This window comes from Agelaius phoeniceus, chromosome 25 (assembly GCF_051311805.1).
Source record: "Agelaius phoeniceus isolate bAgePho1 chromosome 25, bAgePho1.hap1, whole genome shotgun sequence".
NCBI lineage: Eukaryota > Metazoa > Chordata > Aves > Passeriformes > Icteridae > Agelaius > Agelaius phoeniceus.
In genome coordinates this window covers 5,132,998-5,149,188 of record NC_135289.1, presented here as the reverse complement: position 1 = coordinate 5,149,188, position 16,191 = coordinate 5,132,998, and the positions used below count along the sequence as shown (strand labels likewise).

General features: G+C 54.8%; 1 protein-coding gene across 3 annotated transcripts in view; it reads left to right on the top strand.

Annotated features, from left to right (window-relative positions):
• The first annotated feature begins 6,007 nt into the window (after nt 1–6,007).
• SLC6A17 (solute carrier family 6 member 17) overlaps nt 6,008–16,191 on the top strand; it is a 36,673-nt gene continuing 26,489 nt past the window's right edge. For 2 of the 3 annotated variants that reach the window (XR_013185192.1, XM_077190593.1), the window contains exons 1-2: nt 6,008–6,477; nt 15,506–15,916. Coding sequence is in view for 2 of the 3 variants with exons in the window: in XM_077190593.1 (XP_077046708.1) it covers nt 15,631–15,916 (286 nt within the window). In the remaining variant the exon portion in view is untranslated. Of the gene's footprint in view, nt 6,478–15,501; nt 15,917–16,191 lie in introns of all 3 variants that reach the window. The other variant, XM_077190594.1, reaches the window with a different exon arrangement.

The window sequence follows — 16,191 nt, the reverse complement described above, 5'->3', positions numbered from 1 at the left end:
CTGGGCTGGGGTTTATTATTTTTCCCTCTATTGTGCAGAGTCCCCTTTATTCCCTGCATGCCTGTCCCCCGGGGCTGAGGGAAGCAGTGTGGTTTTCTTGTGCTCAGACATGGCTTGCTGCCTCCTCCCAACCAGCCTTTTGTCTTCCTGACATGATCTTTAGGCCAAAAATAGATGATCCCTGCTCCTTTCGGGGCTGGAGACACACAGCCCACAGGTGAGTGCATGGAGGGGCACTGGGCTGGGTTCATTAGAACCCCTGAAAAAGGGAGATGATCATTTTAAAGGTAATTTTCTCTGTGATTCCTGATGTTTCCAGCTGGGGCTGTCTGCCATCAACCCCTCTTTTGGGGACACACTGCCCTGTGGTGCTGTAATCCCACTCTTGAATGACCCAAGAGGTTTGGGAGCCCTTGGAAGTGCCCCCAGGTCGATGGTCACAGGCTCAAGCTGTCCCTGAGGAAGGGACATCTCTGTGATGGGGAAGGCAAACCCAAGGGGAATGCCCTGCCTGGGATCCCAGCTGTGCTGCAGCCTCTCCCATTCTTGGACACATCTCTTTGCCTCCTGGGATGAGAGAAACATCCTGGCAGAGAGAGCTGGGACTGGGATTCTTGGGTGCAAAATGCTCTGTAGGAGCCAGAAATTCCTCAGCTCTGAGTCAGGCCGGGCTCTCCTTCCCCGGGTCTGCTCCTTCCCCTCCTTGTTTGCAGTGAATGAGCCACGACAGGCCCTGGCTTTGCAGGCAAATTCCTATTTGGAAACCAGAGGGCTTTATCCCCTGCAATTATTATCACTTGAATGTAGGTCGGCCTGACAGCTTAGGTGGAAAATCATCTTCAGAGCGTTCTGGCACTCTGCACTCACTGTCCTGTTAATCCCCAGCCTGCTCCCAGTTGGTTTTGGGGGAGAAATCTGCCTTTGGGGGCTGGTTCACCCTCGGGGGAGGCACTCAGGTGGATTATAGAGGCAGAGGAGAGGATTGGGGTAGATGAAATGGGAAGAGCAGCTCCCTCCTGATACTCCAAAATGCCTGGGGGGAGATTCATTCATCCCTGCGCTCCTTGGAGGTGCCCATTCATGCCTGCTTTCTGTCCATCCCGGTTTGTCCGTCTGTCCGTCCCTCCCCACAGCGTGTTTGGGAGCGGCTCTGCCGCATCCCTCCCGGGAGGCCCCGCTCGTTCTCTGCCTGCTCCATCCTCACCCTCTCCCTCGGAACCTCCCCCCTTGTATTTTTCCTCCCGAAATCACAACTTCCAATCCTTTAAAAAGCCTCCCCCGCGCCGGACCCCCTCCCCCGGGCCAGCGCGATGAATGAATGGCTGGTGGCCGTGTGATGCCATTTCCATGGTGACAGATGGCAGCGGGAAATGCGGGGATCAGGGTCACATGAGAGCAGCGGTAAATTCAGGCAGTTATTTATAGGCTGCTGCTCCAGCGTTTATGGAAATGCGTCTGCCTTGGACCGTGGTATCAGCCCTCCGCCGGCTCTCCGGGGCACTGCTCTTCCAGGAGAGACATTACTCATGCTCTGCTTTAATCCAGACTGTTCCTGCTGCTCAGCCTGGTGTCGGAAAAGTACCGGGCAGAGGGTCTGGTTTATTTTTTCCCGAGCCTGAATCTCTCTGAATCAGCCTCAGCCAAACGCAGCCGTAACCTTCCTGCATCTGCCCCTGGCATCTCCTCTGCTGGTGGCTGCCTGGGCCATAACCTGAATTTTTGGTCCTGGAAATGTTCATGGCAGAGCCCAAATCCAGCTTTGTCTCTACTGGTTTTAGCTCTGATACATCTGGGAATATTTCCATGCCTCAGTTTACCAACCAACACTTTGGTGATGTGTGGTGAACCAAAGGGAGATTTTAAATCCACAGGGGAGGATTTGTGAGACCTTAAAGTGTCATTGAGTCAGCCCATCTGCAGTAGGGTTATCCCTGCTCCCTGATGAGATGTGCAGGACCAGGGAGCTCAGTGGCTGCTTCAGCCCCTCCTTCAGAAGGATCCTTGATTTCTCTTTGCTTAAGACCCCCTAATCAGGTTGCCCAATCTTCTTTCTGTTAATCTGGGTGTGCAGAGTTTGCTGCTGCTGGCACTTGCAGCCTGTGGGATCTGCAGCTCCCCTTCCCCAGCCCTCCAAACTCAGGCCCATCTTCCCACAGAGGCAATAAAAATCCCCATCTTCAGAAACCAGAGTCAGGGAATCATGGAGTGGTTTGGGCTGAAGGGACCTTAAAGCCCATCCAGTGCCAGCCCTGCCATGGCAGGGACACCTCCCACTGTCCCAGGCTGCTCCCAGCCCTGTCCAGCCTGGCCTTGGGCACTGCCAGGGATCCTGGGGCAGCCCCAGCTGCTCTGGGCACCTGTGCCAGGGCCTCACCTCCCTGTCTCCTGTCAGATTATGCCCTTTTCTGACCTTGTTTCTAGTTCCATTTCTTGTTTCTAGCTCTGTTTCTCTCTCAACAATGTCTGTCCTATTCCATGGCATTTCTAAGCCAGCATTTCTTATCTCAAGGTTTGCATACAGGTGCACACCATGTGAGCCTTTTGTCAAGCTTTGTAGAGAATTCTCTACAAACCCGTTTCCCACATCCCCTGTGTGTCCCCACTGGGGTCCTGGCTGTCTGTCCTGTCCATGTCTCCCTTTCCCAGCCTGGGCATTTCCTCCTTGGCTTCCCTGTTTGCTTCCCCACCACCCAAGGGATGTTGCACAGCGAGGGCTGTGCCACAAACATGGGAAGTGCCAAATCTTTGGAGAGGTCACGAGGACTGACCACATCCCAGAGCAACCCCCTATATTTTCCATTTCAGCCTCCACTGGAATGGAAAATATAAACCCCCTCCCTCCAAATTGTTATAAATTTTAAATTAAGGGGCTCTCAGGTAAAAAATATGGGAGCAGGAATAACAGTTCTTTACTAGGGAAGAAAATAAAAGGATAAAATAAACAATGCAGTGAACCAAACCAACACTGCCAGAGTCAGAACCCAGCCTGACACCCTGTGGGTCAGGGTGTGGGCAGCAGAACCATTGGAATTGTGGCTCAGCCCTCCTGCAGTGCCAGGGCTGGTTCTGCTGGAGCAGGGATCCTGGAGAAAGGTGCAGTCTCTGCCTCTGAAGATCCAGGGGCAGAGGCAGCTGCTGTTCCTCTGGGAATCCAGTGCAGAAGCTGTGCTGGTGTTCCAGAATCTCCAGATTATATCCAGGTAGGAATGCTTGGCTCCTCCCCCTGGGCTCACATCTGCCAATGGGATGCTGTAGTTCTTATCAGCCATGCAGGGACATTCAATGGCTGTTATCAGCAGATGTCTCCCAGAGGGAGGAGTGGGTGTGGAAGATGTCGGTGATGGAGAGAGACGGGGAGACTGACTTGGTGATCAGAATCCAATTTTATTGTGGGATACAAATGCTTATATACTATTTGAGGGAGAATATGATTTTATTTTTAAATTATTTAAAATCACATACACAAACTTTTATTATTTAAAATCACATTCACAAACTTATGCATATAACATCTCTTGCTTGCAGAGTTTAATGGGATTTTCTTTTTCTGGTAAACTGCTTAATTAAATCTTCTTGCAATCCAGGTCTAATTTTCAAAGTTCCGTTTGCTTTTGCCAAGGCATCCTGTTATCAAATCTCTTATGTTAGCCAGGTCCAAAGTCCATCATCTGTCTTGTGTCCCCCAACATTCCAGCAGGGGAGATAAGGAAAACTGCCCACTGAACAGAAGCCAGCTGCCACCCAGATGGCAAATGGAATCCAATTTGCTTGGCAATCCAGGACAGGGCTGGATCTCCCGTCCATCACACCCTGGATCATGAGGAGATGTTGCCACCATGGATGCTGCGCTGGGAGTGTGTTTTGATTTTTAAATCATGAGTGGGATGGGTTCATTCCCTTTCCAGGGCTGCCTTCCCCAGAGCCAGGCTGGGAGAGGCACAGTTAATGGAGTGTGGCTCGTTTCTCCCAGGGAAGAGGCAGAGTTATGGCCATTGCTGCTGGCCCAGCTCCCAAGCACACGGGACAATTGATCCTTCTGTGCCTAATAGGCTGGAAAGGCCAGGAATGTGTATAAACACTGCAATCCAGGAGCTGAGGCAGTGTGGCTTGGGGCTGGAGGTTTGAATTCTCTGGAGTTTATCTCTTCCAAATGTGTTTTTCCTCCTATCAGGGTTTGTCTTGGTACCAGCATCATCAGCACCAGAAATACACTGGTTGGGAAATGCAGCCAGGCTCCATTGCTGAATGTGTGAGCAGGAGACTTTTTCCATGAGATACTGAACCAGAAATGAGCTCCTCTGAAAACTTTTTTCCTGTTTTCCCTGCAGTGAACCAACCTAACAAGCCTGTGCTTTTCCTGATAAATCTGATTACAGGTTTTCTGAGGGCAGCACTGAAGAGATGGGGAAGGCTGAGCCCTCCTGCTGTCCTGGGCTCTGCTCCCCACACCAAGCAGCCTGAGGAGCTGTGAGAAATTGGGCCTAAAAAGCTGGATTTGGGGTTTGCTCACCCCCTAAGAGCTGTTTGTGCTCCCCACAGCAATTAGCCTGAGGAGCTGTTAGAAATTGGGCCTGAAAAGCTGGATTTGGGGCTTGCTCCCCCTCAAGAGCTGTTTGTGCAAGGCATTTCTGCCTCTGTCCAGGTGGAATGTGCTGCTGTATCCCACGTCCTGCTGGGAAGGAAAGGGAGGTGGTGTCCTTTCACCTGAAGGATTTTATTGTCTGCATTAAAGGTGGGTTAAAGGTGGAGCCTTCCAGGAGCTGAGGGGGCCTACAAGGGAGCCAGAGGGGGACTGTCCCCAGAAATTGGAGTGACAGGACAAGGGGGAATTGATTTGCACTGAAAGATGGGGAATTTTGGTTCGATATTAGAAAAAATCCTGCCCTGTGAGCATGGGAGGCCCTGCACAGGTGCTCAGAGCAGCTGGGGCTGCCCCTGGATCCCTGGAGGTGTCCAAGGCCAGGCTGGACAGGGCTGGGAGCAGCCTGGGACAGTGGAAGGTGTCCCCCATGGTGGGGTGGAATGAGAAGGGCTTGAAGGTCCCTTCCAAGCCAAACCATTCTATAATAAATATAAATTATAATATAAATATATTATTATATAAATCTAAGATATTATAATATAAATATAAACACACAAATATTAGAAATAAAGATAAATTATAAATAGAAATCAATATAAATTGTTCTATAATAAACAAATCCCTGCAATATCTCCGAGCTGGCTGAGCCCCAGCCCAGCCCACTCAGGTCAGGGCTGCTCTGGGCTCCCCTGGCAGGGGAGCTGCTGTGCCCAGGGCTGTGGTGTCCCCTGAGCCCAGGGCTGGCTCTGGGCTCCCCGAGTGCCCCAGGGCTCAGCACCAGCACTGAGCATCCTCACACTGAAGGGGCAGCTGAAGGATTCACACTGAGTGAGGGGGAGCAGAGTTTGGGGCCTGGCCACTCCTCCTGCTCCCTCCTGTGTGGTCCCAGCCAAAGAAAATCCTCTGAAACACCAAATAATGAAAGAGATATGAAATACCTCTTTCAAATAATGAAATATAGTGGGTTTAGATTCGATTTTAGGAAAAAATCCTTCCCTGTGAGGGTGGGCAGGCCCTGGCACAGGTGCCCAGAGCAGCTGAGGCTGCCCCTGGATCCCTGGCAGTGCCCAAGGCCAGGCTGGATGGGGTTTGGAGCCACCTGGGGCAGTGGGAGGTGTCCCTGCCATGGCAGGGCTGGGACGAGGTGATCCTCAAAATCCCTTCCAGTGCAAACCACCCTGCAAATCTCTGACAATAAATCAGGGGCAAGGGGCTCCCAAACCCCCCAAACCCTCCCTCCCCCAGGGGAATCAGCAGCCAGCAGGGCCCTCCCGGGGCTGCACTTTGGGGCCATTTCAAAGGGATTCTCTTCCCCCCACAGCAAAACCAGACCCACCCCTTTGTGTCAGGACTCGACGTTACTTTTTTTCGCCTGCGAGAGCCTCCCTCGGAGCAGGGGGGGTGGCCGGGCACCCCAGCTTTGACGCGCAGCCCTGGTGACTCAAGCCTGCGTCAGGGGCTGCGTGTCCCATCGCGTTGATATTTTTTTTATATATTTCTCTCTCTCTTTTTTTTTTTTTTTTTAAATTTTCTATCCCGTTTCGTTCCTGATTTCCCGGGAGCCGCTCGGAGTTGCCTCCCTCCGGCGGGGCCGGGCGAGCCCAGCGCGCATCCACCGGGCGGCGGCGGGGCGGGCGGGGACCGGCAGCGGAGCGGAGCCGCCGGTACCTCGGAGCATCCCCGCCGAGCCCTTCCCGAGCCCTGCCCGCCTCTCCCGGCCGCTGCCGCTCCCGTCTGCCCGGCTCCCTGCAACCTCCTCGCTCGCCCCTGGTGATTTCCGCCGGGAATTTTGGTGATTTCTGCCGGGAATTTGCGCCGTTTCCCTCCGGGACCGGGCCAGTTTCTCCTGGAATCGGGTGGGTTTCATCCTCCCGGGGAGCCGCCGCAGCGCCGAGGTGAGGATGCTCCCCCCATCCCCGCCCTGCCGGCCCTGGGTGCCCCCTCCCCAGCGGGGAAAAGATGCTCAGGGCCGGGCTGAGGTTGATGGAGGGGACAGCCCTGCCCGGAGGCATCAGGCGTGGCCCTCGGGGTGGTGGCATCCGGGGCTGGGGGGACATTTGGAGGCACTCCGGGGGCTGGGGGGTCATCGCTGCGGGTGGCTCTGGGTTCCTGCCCGGCTCCTGCTGCTGGGGGGGCTCATCCCGTCTGAGGATGGGTGGGAATGCAGCCTCCAGGTTGACCTTGACAATAACATTGGGAGAGCAGAAAGCGTTGGGCTGCAATGAATATTTCAGTCCTGGTCCCTGGAGTAGGGGAAGGGGAGGGGGGGTTGCCCCTTCTTTTATTTTTGTGCTGCTCCTTGAGTGTGGATGGTTGGGTTTGAGGTAGAAAATGGGGTTTGGGGTCCTTTTCACCAGGAAATGGGAATTTCTGGGTGAAATTCCCAGGACTGGGTGTGGGGAGCCCTTGGCCCCCTCTGTGCACGCTGGATAATCCCAAAGGTGTGTTTTTTGGGCTGGTCCAAATTTCCATCACTCTGGGAATGTGGGGCTCAAACCAGCTGAGAAATCTGCTCCCAGCTCTTTGTAGAGGACCCAGAAGGTGAAATCCTGCTCCCTGGATCACGCCTTGTGTCTGAAGCACCTGAGGTTCCAATCCATCAGGAGCTGATGTAACTATTTCTGGTCTTGGGAGGAAAAAAACCTGGAGCACGGTGGCAGCTGAGCTATTCTCGGCAGGGTGGAGAGTTCCTTGTGAATATTTCTCCAGAGGTGTCAGGACTAGGTCAAGGAACCTGGCTGGGGGTGTGACTGCTCCAAGGGAAATAAAATGTGGGTCTGAGCTGTCCACTGGGATGGGGTGGAGATGGCTCTGCTGAAACCAGCAGGGATAAAAAGGTTCAGTTCAAATCTGGAGTGACTCCAGTGCTACTTCGGGCTTGCAGAGAGCAGGAATCTGGAGTTACAGCAGAGCTGGAGTCACGAGGATCAGATTCACCCCAAATCGGGTGCTGACCTGCCCACGTCCAGGTGAAATCATTGCCTGGGAAGGAGCAGCCCTGCTTTTACCCCATCCCGGGCTGGGTTTGGATTTGTTTGTTTACAAACGTAGCAGCAGCTCCATGAATTACAACGGGGGAAAGCAGCACTCAGGGCGGGCTTTGGGTGCTGCCTGTTTGTTGCTTTTTAGGGTAAATCTCAGCTGGTTTGGGGCTCGTTGAGTAACCTTTGGCTGGAGTGGGTGAGTTACAATGGATCGCTGAGGTCCGAGTGGAAAACGATCATCTGGTGAATCAAACCAGCCCTGAAGGGATCATATGATGGTTGCCTTTGCTCTGGTGTCACGTTATTGCAGCTGTGTGTGTTTTCATGCTGCCGAACGAGACATGAAAGGAGCCCTAAGCCCATGAACCCACGGGCTCACGGCTTCGTGACAAACCCGAGTGCCAGGGCTGCTCCTGCCGTGCCCGCCTTGTGACCCATCAGCAAAACCCATCCGGAGGCTCTTTGGCACCTCCTGGGGACAGGAGTGGCTGTCAGGTCACAGCCGTGTCCCTCTGAGGTGGGACAGACCCACCTGGTTGAAATGCTCATTTTTAATTCATCCAATCCCATCTTGTGGGCTTTCCTGCCTCAGTTTCTCCTTTCTGGACCCGGGGCTGCTTCTCCCGTGCCCGCCTTGTGACCCATCAGCAAAACCCATCCGGAGGCTCCTTGGCCCCTCCTGGGGACAGGAGTGGCTGTCAGGTCACAGCCGTGTCCCTCTGAGGTGGGACAGACCCACCTGGTTGAAATGCTCATTTTTAATTCACCCAATCTCATCTTGTGGGTTTTCCTGCCTCAGTTTCTCCTTTCTGGACCCGGGGCTGCTCCTCCCTTGCCCACCTTGTGACCCATCAGCAAAACCCATCCGGAGGCTCCTTGGCACCTCCTGGGGACAAGAGTGGCTGTCAGGTCACAGCCGTGTCCCTCAGAGGTGGGACAGACCCAGTGGTGGAGCAGGGGCTGGTGCAGCCCCAGCCCTGCTTTTCTGGAGAGGAATTTGGGATATTTATAACATCTGGGCGCTCTCAGCCAGCGGGGTGGGTGTAAGACAGAAGCGGGGGCAGCTCTGATTCATCAGCTCTCCTGTGTCACGATGCTAAAGCGGGACGGGAAGGACGAGGGGCGGCTCCAGCCCCTCAGGGGGGGAAATGCGAGAGGCCGGGCTGCCTTCAGCCCCAGCCGCTCCTGAGATGCTTCTCCTGCTCTGTCACCTTCTGACACTGCCCCAGCTGCAGTCTGTGCCTCCCCAGGGGTGGGTGTGAGGAGGGGACAGCCCTGGTGGCACTATGGCTCACCCCGTGTCCTTTCCACACATTAGCACAGCTCATTTTAACGAGGGGACAATGGGAGCAGCCCTAATGAGCCCAGATGGTAAAACCCTTCTTCCAAGGAGCCACAGGCCGGGCAAGGAGGAGGAAATTTAAGATGGAGGTGTCTTGGACCAGCCTCTCTGGTGGAAAAGGGAGGTTTGAGTGGTGGAGGCTGTGGGAAGGTCCTCGGAGCAGGGCAGGGGTGGGCAGAGCTGCAAAAACTCTGCCTTGGGCAGAAATCTCTTCTTGGGGCTTTGAAGAGAAGTTTGGATGTGCTGGGAGGGCCCTGCCCTTGGTTTCCTGTGGTTTGGAGGAGCAGGATGCTTCCCAAAGGACCAGCTCTGCCAGGGCCATCCCCATCCCACCACAGAGGCTCCCTGACCTCAGGGAGCAGCAGGAAGGGGCCTGGAGCTGGTTTTTCTCATGACTGGGGCCAAAGTGGGATGTGCATGCAGGTCTCCTTCCTTGGCTCTTGGCTGTGCAGCACAGAGGGAGGACAGGAGGGATCCGTGCTCCTTCCCTCCTCCTCTGCTCCTGGGTGACCTTGGGTCTGTCCCTTCTCCTCCCTGGGCCAGTCTCCCCACCTCAGCCACCAGCCTTGCCCTGGGTGCAGTATTTCCCTGGCTCTGTGTGTGTCAGGGAGGATGAGGAGCTGCAAATTGATGCTCAGCTCTCCCAGCCCCCAAGCCGAGGGTAAATTTCCACCTCCCGAAATCCCTCGGCTCCTCTGTCCCCACTCCTCCCTCCTTTCCCTGCTCTGTGACCTTGGTGGGGTGAGCTGGACCTTCCCAGGCCTGCTGAGCTGGGTCCTTCACCAGGAACATCTTTCCTTTAGGAGCTGTGGGGGATTTCTGTGGAAGCTGAAGGGGGAGAAATGGTGATGCTGGGGCAGGGAGGGACCAGCAGAGTCCCCAGAGGATGAAAAGCTCATTTTTAATTCACCCAATCTCATTTTGTGGCTTTTCCTGCCTCAGTTTCTCCTTTCTGGACCCAAATGAGGGATAAATGTAGAATTTGGACGCAGGAGAGGAGAGATTCCCCTGCACCCCATCATTTGGACCCAGAGCACGTTTGCTGCCAGTTGCTGCTCTCCTTGGGCTCTGCTGTAAATCCCCATCTCCTGCCTGCCTTCCCCAGCTCTCCCAGGCCCAGCTGAAAGCTTTGCTGACACATTTCCAGCCTGTTATTGCTCCCCAGCTGCCTTCCCAAGAAAGCAAGGATGGGCAGAGCCAGGACACGTGGCCTGGAGCCTCCCTCCTCCCCTGGCCCTTGGTGATGCTGCTGCTGCCAGGGCCGGGGGTCTGAGGGGTCTTCACTCACCCCAAACAGCAGCATTTCCCCATGGCTGCTTTTGGGGTCAATGGAGCCTCTGAGCATGGATTAAACCCCTGGGTGTGACAAGGCAGGAGTTCCCTCCTCCCCTGACCCTTAGTGATGCTGCTGTCAGGGCTGGGGGTGTGGGGAATCTTCATTCACCCCAAATAGCACCCCAAAAAGCAGCTTTTCCCCATGGCTGCTTTTGGGGTCAATGGAGCCTCTGAGCATGGATTAAACCCCTGGGTGTGACAAGGCAGGAGCTTCCCTCATCCCCTGGCCCTCAGTCATGCTGCTGCCAGGGCTGGGGGGTCTTCACTCACCCCAAAATTCAGCATTTCCCCATGGCTGCTTTTGGGGTCAATGGGAACTTCTGAGCAGGGATTAAACCCCTGAGTGTGACAAGGCAGGAGCTTCTCCATCCCTGCCCTTCCCCTGGTGGGTTAAATCCAGTTTGTCCCATGGCAAACCTGCCTTGGATCTGCTGCCGTGGTGGTTCCCACACCAGTCCAAAGGGATGGGGGGCTTGGGGTCACCCCGTGCCACCTGGACATGCATGGGGACTGTCCCTTTGTGCCAGCAGGAGCCCTGGACTCAGCCCAGGGCTCAGGGAATGGTGTTTGCTGTCTCAGGAGCTCAGTGTGAAGGTTTCACTGGGACCAGGGAGAGGGAATCCCATTCAGGGACACACCCAGGGACATGGAGCAGGATGAGGTGAGTTATTTCCTCTCCTTATAATGCCTGCTCAGAGACACCAGCACAAACTGGTCCTTTCCAGGTCCTGCTGTGGGAAAAGCCACGTTCCCTCTCCAGCTGGGTGCCACCAGAGCTGGTTTTACCTGGGCAAAGCTGTGGGTGCAAAGTCAGCCCTGGTCTGGTGGCATGAGTGAGGTTCTTGCAAGCCATGGGCTCTGAAAGACCCTAATCTGTCTTCTAAAGAGACAGAAAAAAAGCACATTTAAGAAAATTAAGGTCATGGGGACTAAGTAAACAAGCTGAATCTCCATCTGTCAGTGACAAGGGTTTTCTATCTCGCTCCAGCCCGGAAAGCTCCTGCTCGTCAGCTGATCTGCCTTGTCTTTCTCACAGGGTGGTTGTTATTTTTGGCAGATGATTTTTTGATTAAATTCCCTTTTCCTACCAAAGGAATGTGCAGAAATACCTTTCTCAGATGGATTTGGGCTGTGCTTTTTCGTTTGAGGGTGCAGACCTTGGGGCTGGTGCAAAAAGCTGGGGAAATGAGAGGGAAGAGCCTTGCTGACCTGGCTTTCCCTGGCCCCTGTTCCTGGGCTGTGTGGGCTGGTGGCTTCGTGCAGGCTCTGCCTGGGCTCATCTCCCATTCCCAGCAGGGATGGGGAGGGTGAAGGCTGGGTGTGCTCATGGAATCAGGAATGATCCTCTCTCCTTCAGCCTGCATCTCTGCCAGGCAGCACCACCATGCCCATGGGGACACAGCAGGAACTCCCCACAGCAGCCATGGGGCGCTGCCAGAGCCATGCCAGGACCAGGATCTGGATCTCTGATAAGGTTTTCCCCCTCTAGTTCAGCTTGGGCATGGGCAGGAACACTTGTACCTGTCCTTCACCCTCCTGCCAATGTTTGGAGAGCCCATCCCCATCCCATAAAAGCAGCCCTGCTGAGACCCCAAATCCTTTGGGAATGTTGCTGTCTGGAGTGTTCTCCAAGGCTCTGAGGGTTTCTGGAGCTTTGGAGGTGCTGGAAGGACCCTGCTCCTCCAGGATCTGTGTCCTGGGGCCTCCCAGCCCTCAGAACAGCTGAACCAAGGAGAGGAACGGGCTGAGATCCACAGGGATGCTGTGGGGTCTGTGCTGACCCCATGGTGCTGGCCTGGCTCAGAACCACCTGCTCTGGAGATGGGCACCTCCTGGGGCTTGGGGTGTCCCAAAAAAGCTGTTTGGGTGCCCTCACTGTGGGCCACTGCACCCTGGGGGCTTGGCCAGCACGTCCTGGATCTTCTTGGCTCTCTCCCTAACCCTATAGAGATATTTTAGGGGTCCTAAAGAGATAATTTAGAGATCCTAGAGAGATACTTTAGAGATCCTAGAGAAATAATTTAGAGATCCTAGAGAGATACTTTAGAGATCCTAAAGAGATACTTTAGAGATCCTAAAGAGATATTTTAGGGGTCCTAGAGAGATACTTTAGAAACCCTAAAGAGATATTTTAGGGGTCCTAAAGAGATACTTTTGAGATCATAAAGAGATACTTTAGAAACCCTAAAGAGATATTTTAGGGGTCCTAAAGAGATACTTTAGAAACCCTAAAGAGATATTTTAGGGGTCCTGAAGAGAAACTTTAGAGAATCCTAAGAGATATTTTAACCCCAAGTCTGAGTCCTCCTGGTGCTCTGAAGGAGCTGCTGAGCAGACAGGGAGCAGCCAACAACCCGTGGGTGATTTACCCAGCTCTGCACAAATCCACACAGAGCCCGAGCCAGCCCCGATGGGAATCCTGCCCTTTCCTGGCTGCGGGGTGGGGCCCTGGCCGTGCTCTGTGCCCATCCCCAGCCCGGCTGAGGATGCTCCAGCCCCGGGCAGCCACGTGCCGGTAATTGCCGCGATTGAGCGGCGAGCGGCTGCTGTGAATGAGCCCTCGTTAGGAAATTAAACATCGCTGGCCTGGGCTTGACAAAATAACTCAAACGGCTTCTCCGGAGGAGCCGGATCCAGGAAAGATGTGGAGCCGAGATGGTTGCCTGGCAACGGATGCAGCCGACAGTTGAAAATAGATTTTTTTTTTTTTTTCATATAGGAACAGGGCCTGGCAAAGGGGGAACTTCCGACAGGGGTGAGAAAACACCGAGGTGAGGGTGGCTGAGGGGGAGGTTTCCTGCTCCCGGTGCTTTGCTGATGGGCTTTGCTGCCTGGGCTGAACCCACTGCCCTGAAAAGGGATGGGATCGTGGGCTGAGCTGGATCAAAAATGTCCAAGAGGAGGGAAGGGCTGGGAATGGCTCTGGAAAAGCCCCCAGGTAGGGAGGAGGAGGCGCTGCCGCCCAGCTGGGGTGGGTGAGGTCATGGGAGCTCAGAACCACCATGGCCCAGCTGAAATAAACAGGGCAGGAGATGTTTTCTTCTTTTAAAGCTTTTATTAAAAATGATCAGCTCAAGGTTGGGGGGCCTGACAGATTGGTGGTTTTGCCATCACCACTCCCAAGGTGAAGGGGAGAAGAAGGAAAGTACAGCTTTGCCACTAAGGAGCAGCACTGGGGGTCCCATCCTCACAAGAACAGTGGGGATATGACCCCTGTTAAAGCTTTTTGGGTTGTCTAGTCTTGGGGTCTTGGCTCCAGCTGAGGTCTTTGCTCAGGGCGAGGGGCCACAAAGGGTCTCAGCATCTCTGCAGGCTCAGCACTCTGTTCCTCACGTCCAGACATCACTCTGATCTCTTAATTCTGTGTTGGCTTGTTGTTTTCAGGGTCCTTTCAGTAAGTTTGGTGGGGTGGCTGTCCATGGCATGCTGGTCCTGGAGTTATTTTGCATTCTCTCTGATGCCCCCCTCCCATGTCCCCTCCTCTCACTGTCTGGGGAGAAGGAGAACCTAGCCCCAGGCAGGGCCTTACCGATACAAAAGGAGCAATTAAGGAAAATGACTGGTGGTTACAATAACAAACAGGTAGAACTTCACCTTGGCAGCAACTTGTTTGACTGGTTTCACTCTTCAACCCTTTTTTGCTCAAAAAAAAAAAAAAAATTGGCAGATTTTTTACTTCTAACAGGAGAGAAGAGCTGGGAATGGCTCTGGAAAAGCCCCCAGGGTGGGAGGAGGAGGTGCTGCTGCCCAGCTGGGATGGGTCAGGTCTCTGAGCTCTGCCATGGCCCAGCCACCAGCCAGGTGTCCCTGGGAGCAGAGATGGAGAGGACAGGAAAGAGGGCAGTGCAGCTCTTCAGGAGGGTCCCTTTTCCAAGCTGAGGGGTTCTTTGGGGCAGTTCTGTGTTTTCTCCCCAGCTGATGTTGCACCATGGTCCAGTCTAAGCTGGGAGCTGCCCCATCTGATCCCAGTGCTCCCAGTATGGAGAGGAAGGACATGGTGCTTTCCCAGTTTGGGGATCCCCAGCCCAGTGGAGCAGATTTCCACAATGAACCCAAGATTTTTGAGGCAGGGGGGAATCTGCAGGGCTGGGCTGGGTTCTGGGCACCTCCTGAGGTGCTTCTGTGCGGGATTGCTCCTCCTGACCCACGCTGAGGGCTGGGGAAGTGAAGGGGCCAGGGTTGATGGCTTTGCCTTGGCTGCTGCTGGTCATGCAGCTGTTATCTGTTGTAAAGCTGCCTGGGGAGATTTAGCATCAGGCTCCAAGGCTTTTAAGTCACTCCTGATAACTTCCTGGGATGCAGAGATTGCCTGGGCACGTGTCACTGTCCTCTGAGCGCTTCCAAGCTGTCGTGGAGCGAAGCTGGGGCTGTGCTATGGTCAGGAGGGGAAGGAGCAGGACAGGCAGGGCAGAGGCTGGGTTGGTGTCAGACCTTGTGAGGTTCAGCTGCTGGGCTGGAGGCGTTAGAGGGGAGAAGAGGTGTCACAGGGATGTGACCTGTCCTCACCTGTCACTGTCTCCTGGAGCCCAGGGAAATTCCTCTCTCTGGGACACAGGAGGCTCTTCTCCATGGATGAGAGCAGCTGGGGCTGCCCCTGGATCCCTGGAAGTGTCCAAGGCCAGGCTGGACAGGGCTGGGAGCAGTCTGGGACAGTGGATGGTGTCCCTGGTCTATGGAAGCTGTCCCTGCCTAAAGCAGGGGTGGGGTTGGATGAGCTTTAAGATTCCTTCAACCCAAACCATCCTGGCACTCACTAATTCTCAACCAGAACGTTGCTCCTGGTCCATCATTCCTGGAGCAGGAGATCCTCCAGACTCAGGTTCAGGTTCAGGTCCCAAGACACAGGGGGATGGACACCCTTTCCTGGTGCTGAAGGTCCCAGACACAGGGATGGACACCCTTCTCTCTGGGTGCTGCAGGTCCCAAACCACAGGGGATGAGCACCCTTCTCTCCTGGTGATGCAGGGATGGGCACCCTTCTCTCTGGGTGCTGCAGGTCCCAAATCACAGTGGTGGACACCTTTCCCTCCTGGTGCTGCAGGTCCCACCAGCTCACAGGGGTGGACACCCTTCTCTCTGGGTGCTGCAGGGTTGGATACCCTTCTCTCTGGGTCCTGCAGGGATGGACACTCTTCTCTCTGGGTGCTGCAGGTCCCAAATCACAGGGGATGGTCACCCTTCTCTCTGGGTGCTGCAGGTCCCACCAGCTCACCTGGGATAAGCCAAACCCAACTGACCCTGGCCAACCCCTTCCCCAGACAGGTCCTGCTGATGAAGAGGAGGTGAGGCCCGAGCTGTAGCTCCCCCTCTGTGCTGCTCCCTGCGGGACCTTCCTCCTCCTCCTCCTCCTCCTCCTCCCTGCCCGATCCCGCGCGGGGGCCGCCCCGATGCCGAAGAACAGCAAGGTGACACAGCGGGAGCACAGCAGCGAGCATGTCACCGAGTCGGTGGCCGACCTGCTGGCCCACCAGGAGCCCGTGGACTACAAACGCAGCGTCCTCAACGTGACGGGGGACACGTGGGACAAGCAGAAGGAGGGGGACGAGGAGCTGGAGGCGGAGAACCGGCCGGCGTGGAACAGCAAGCTGCAGTACATCCTGGCGCAGATCGGCTACTCCGTGGGGCTGGGCAACGTCTGGCGCTTCCCCTACCTCTGCCAGAAGAATGGAGGAGGTGAGACCTGGGGCAGGGGTGGGCTCGGGTTTGGTGTTGCTGAAATGGCTCCTGAGGGATTAAAGGGTCTTTTTTTCCCAGCCCTGTGACCAAAGAAGAAGTCGAGATTCCTCGGCTCTGGTTTTCAAGGTTGTTTATTTTTTCTCTTCTCTATTCCATTCTTTCTCTGAGAGCTGTCCAGCAGGTTGGGTTGTGGCACAGTGACTGCCCTTGGGGTGGTGCTAGTTCTTTATACTAAGAACTACGTGTGCTTTATTGACAATAATGGGGAAGTG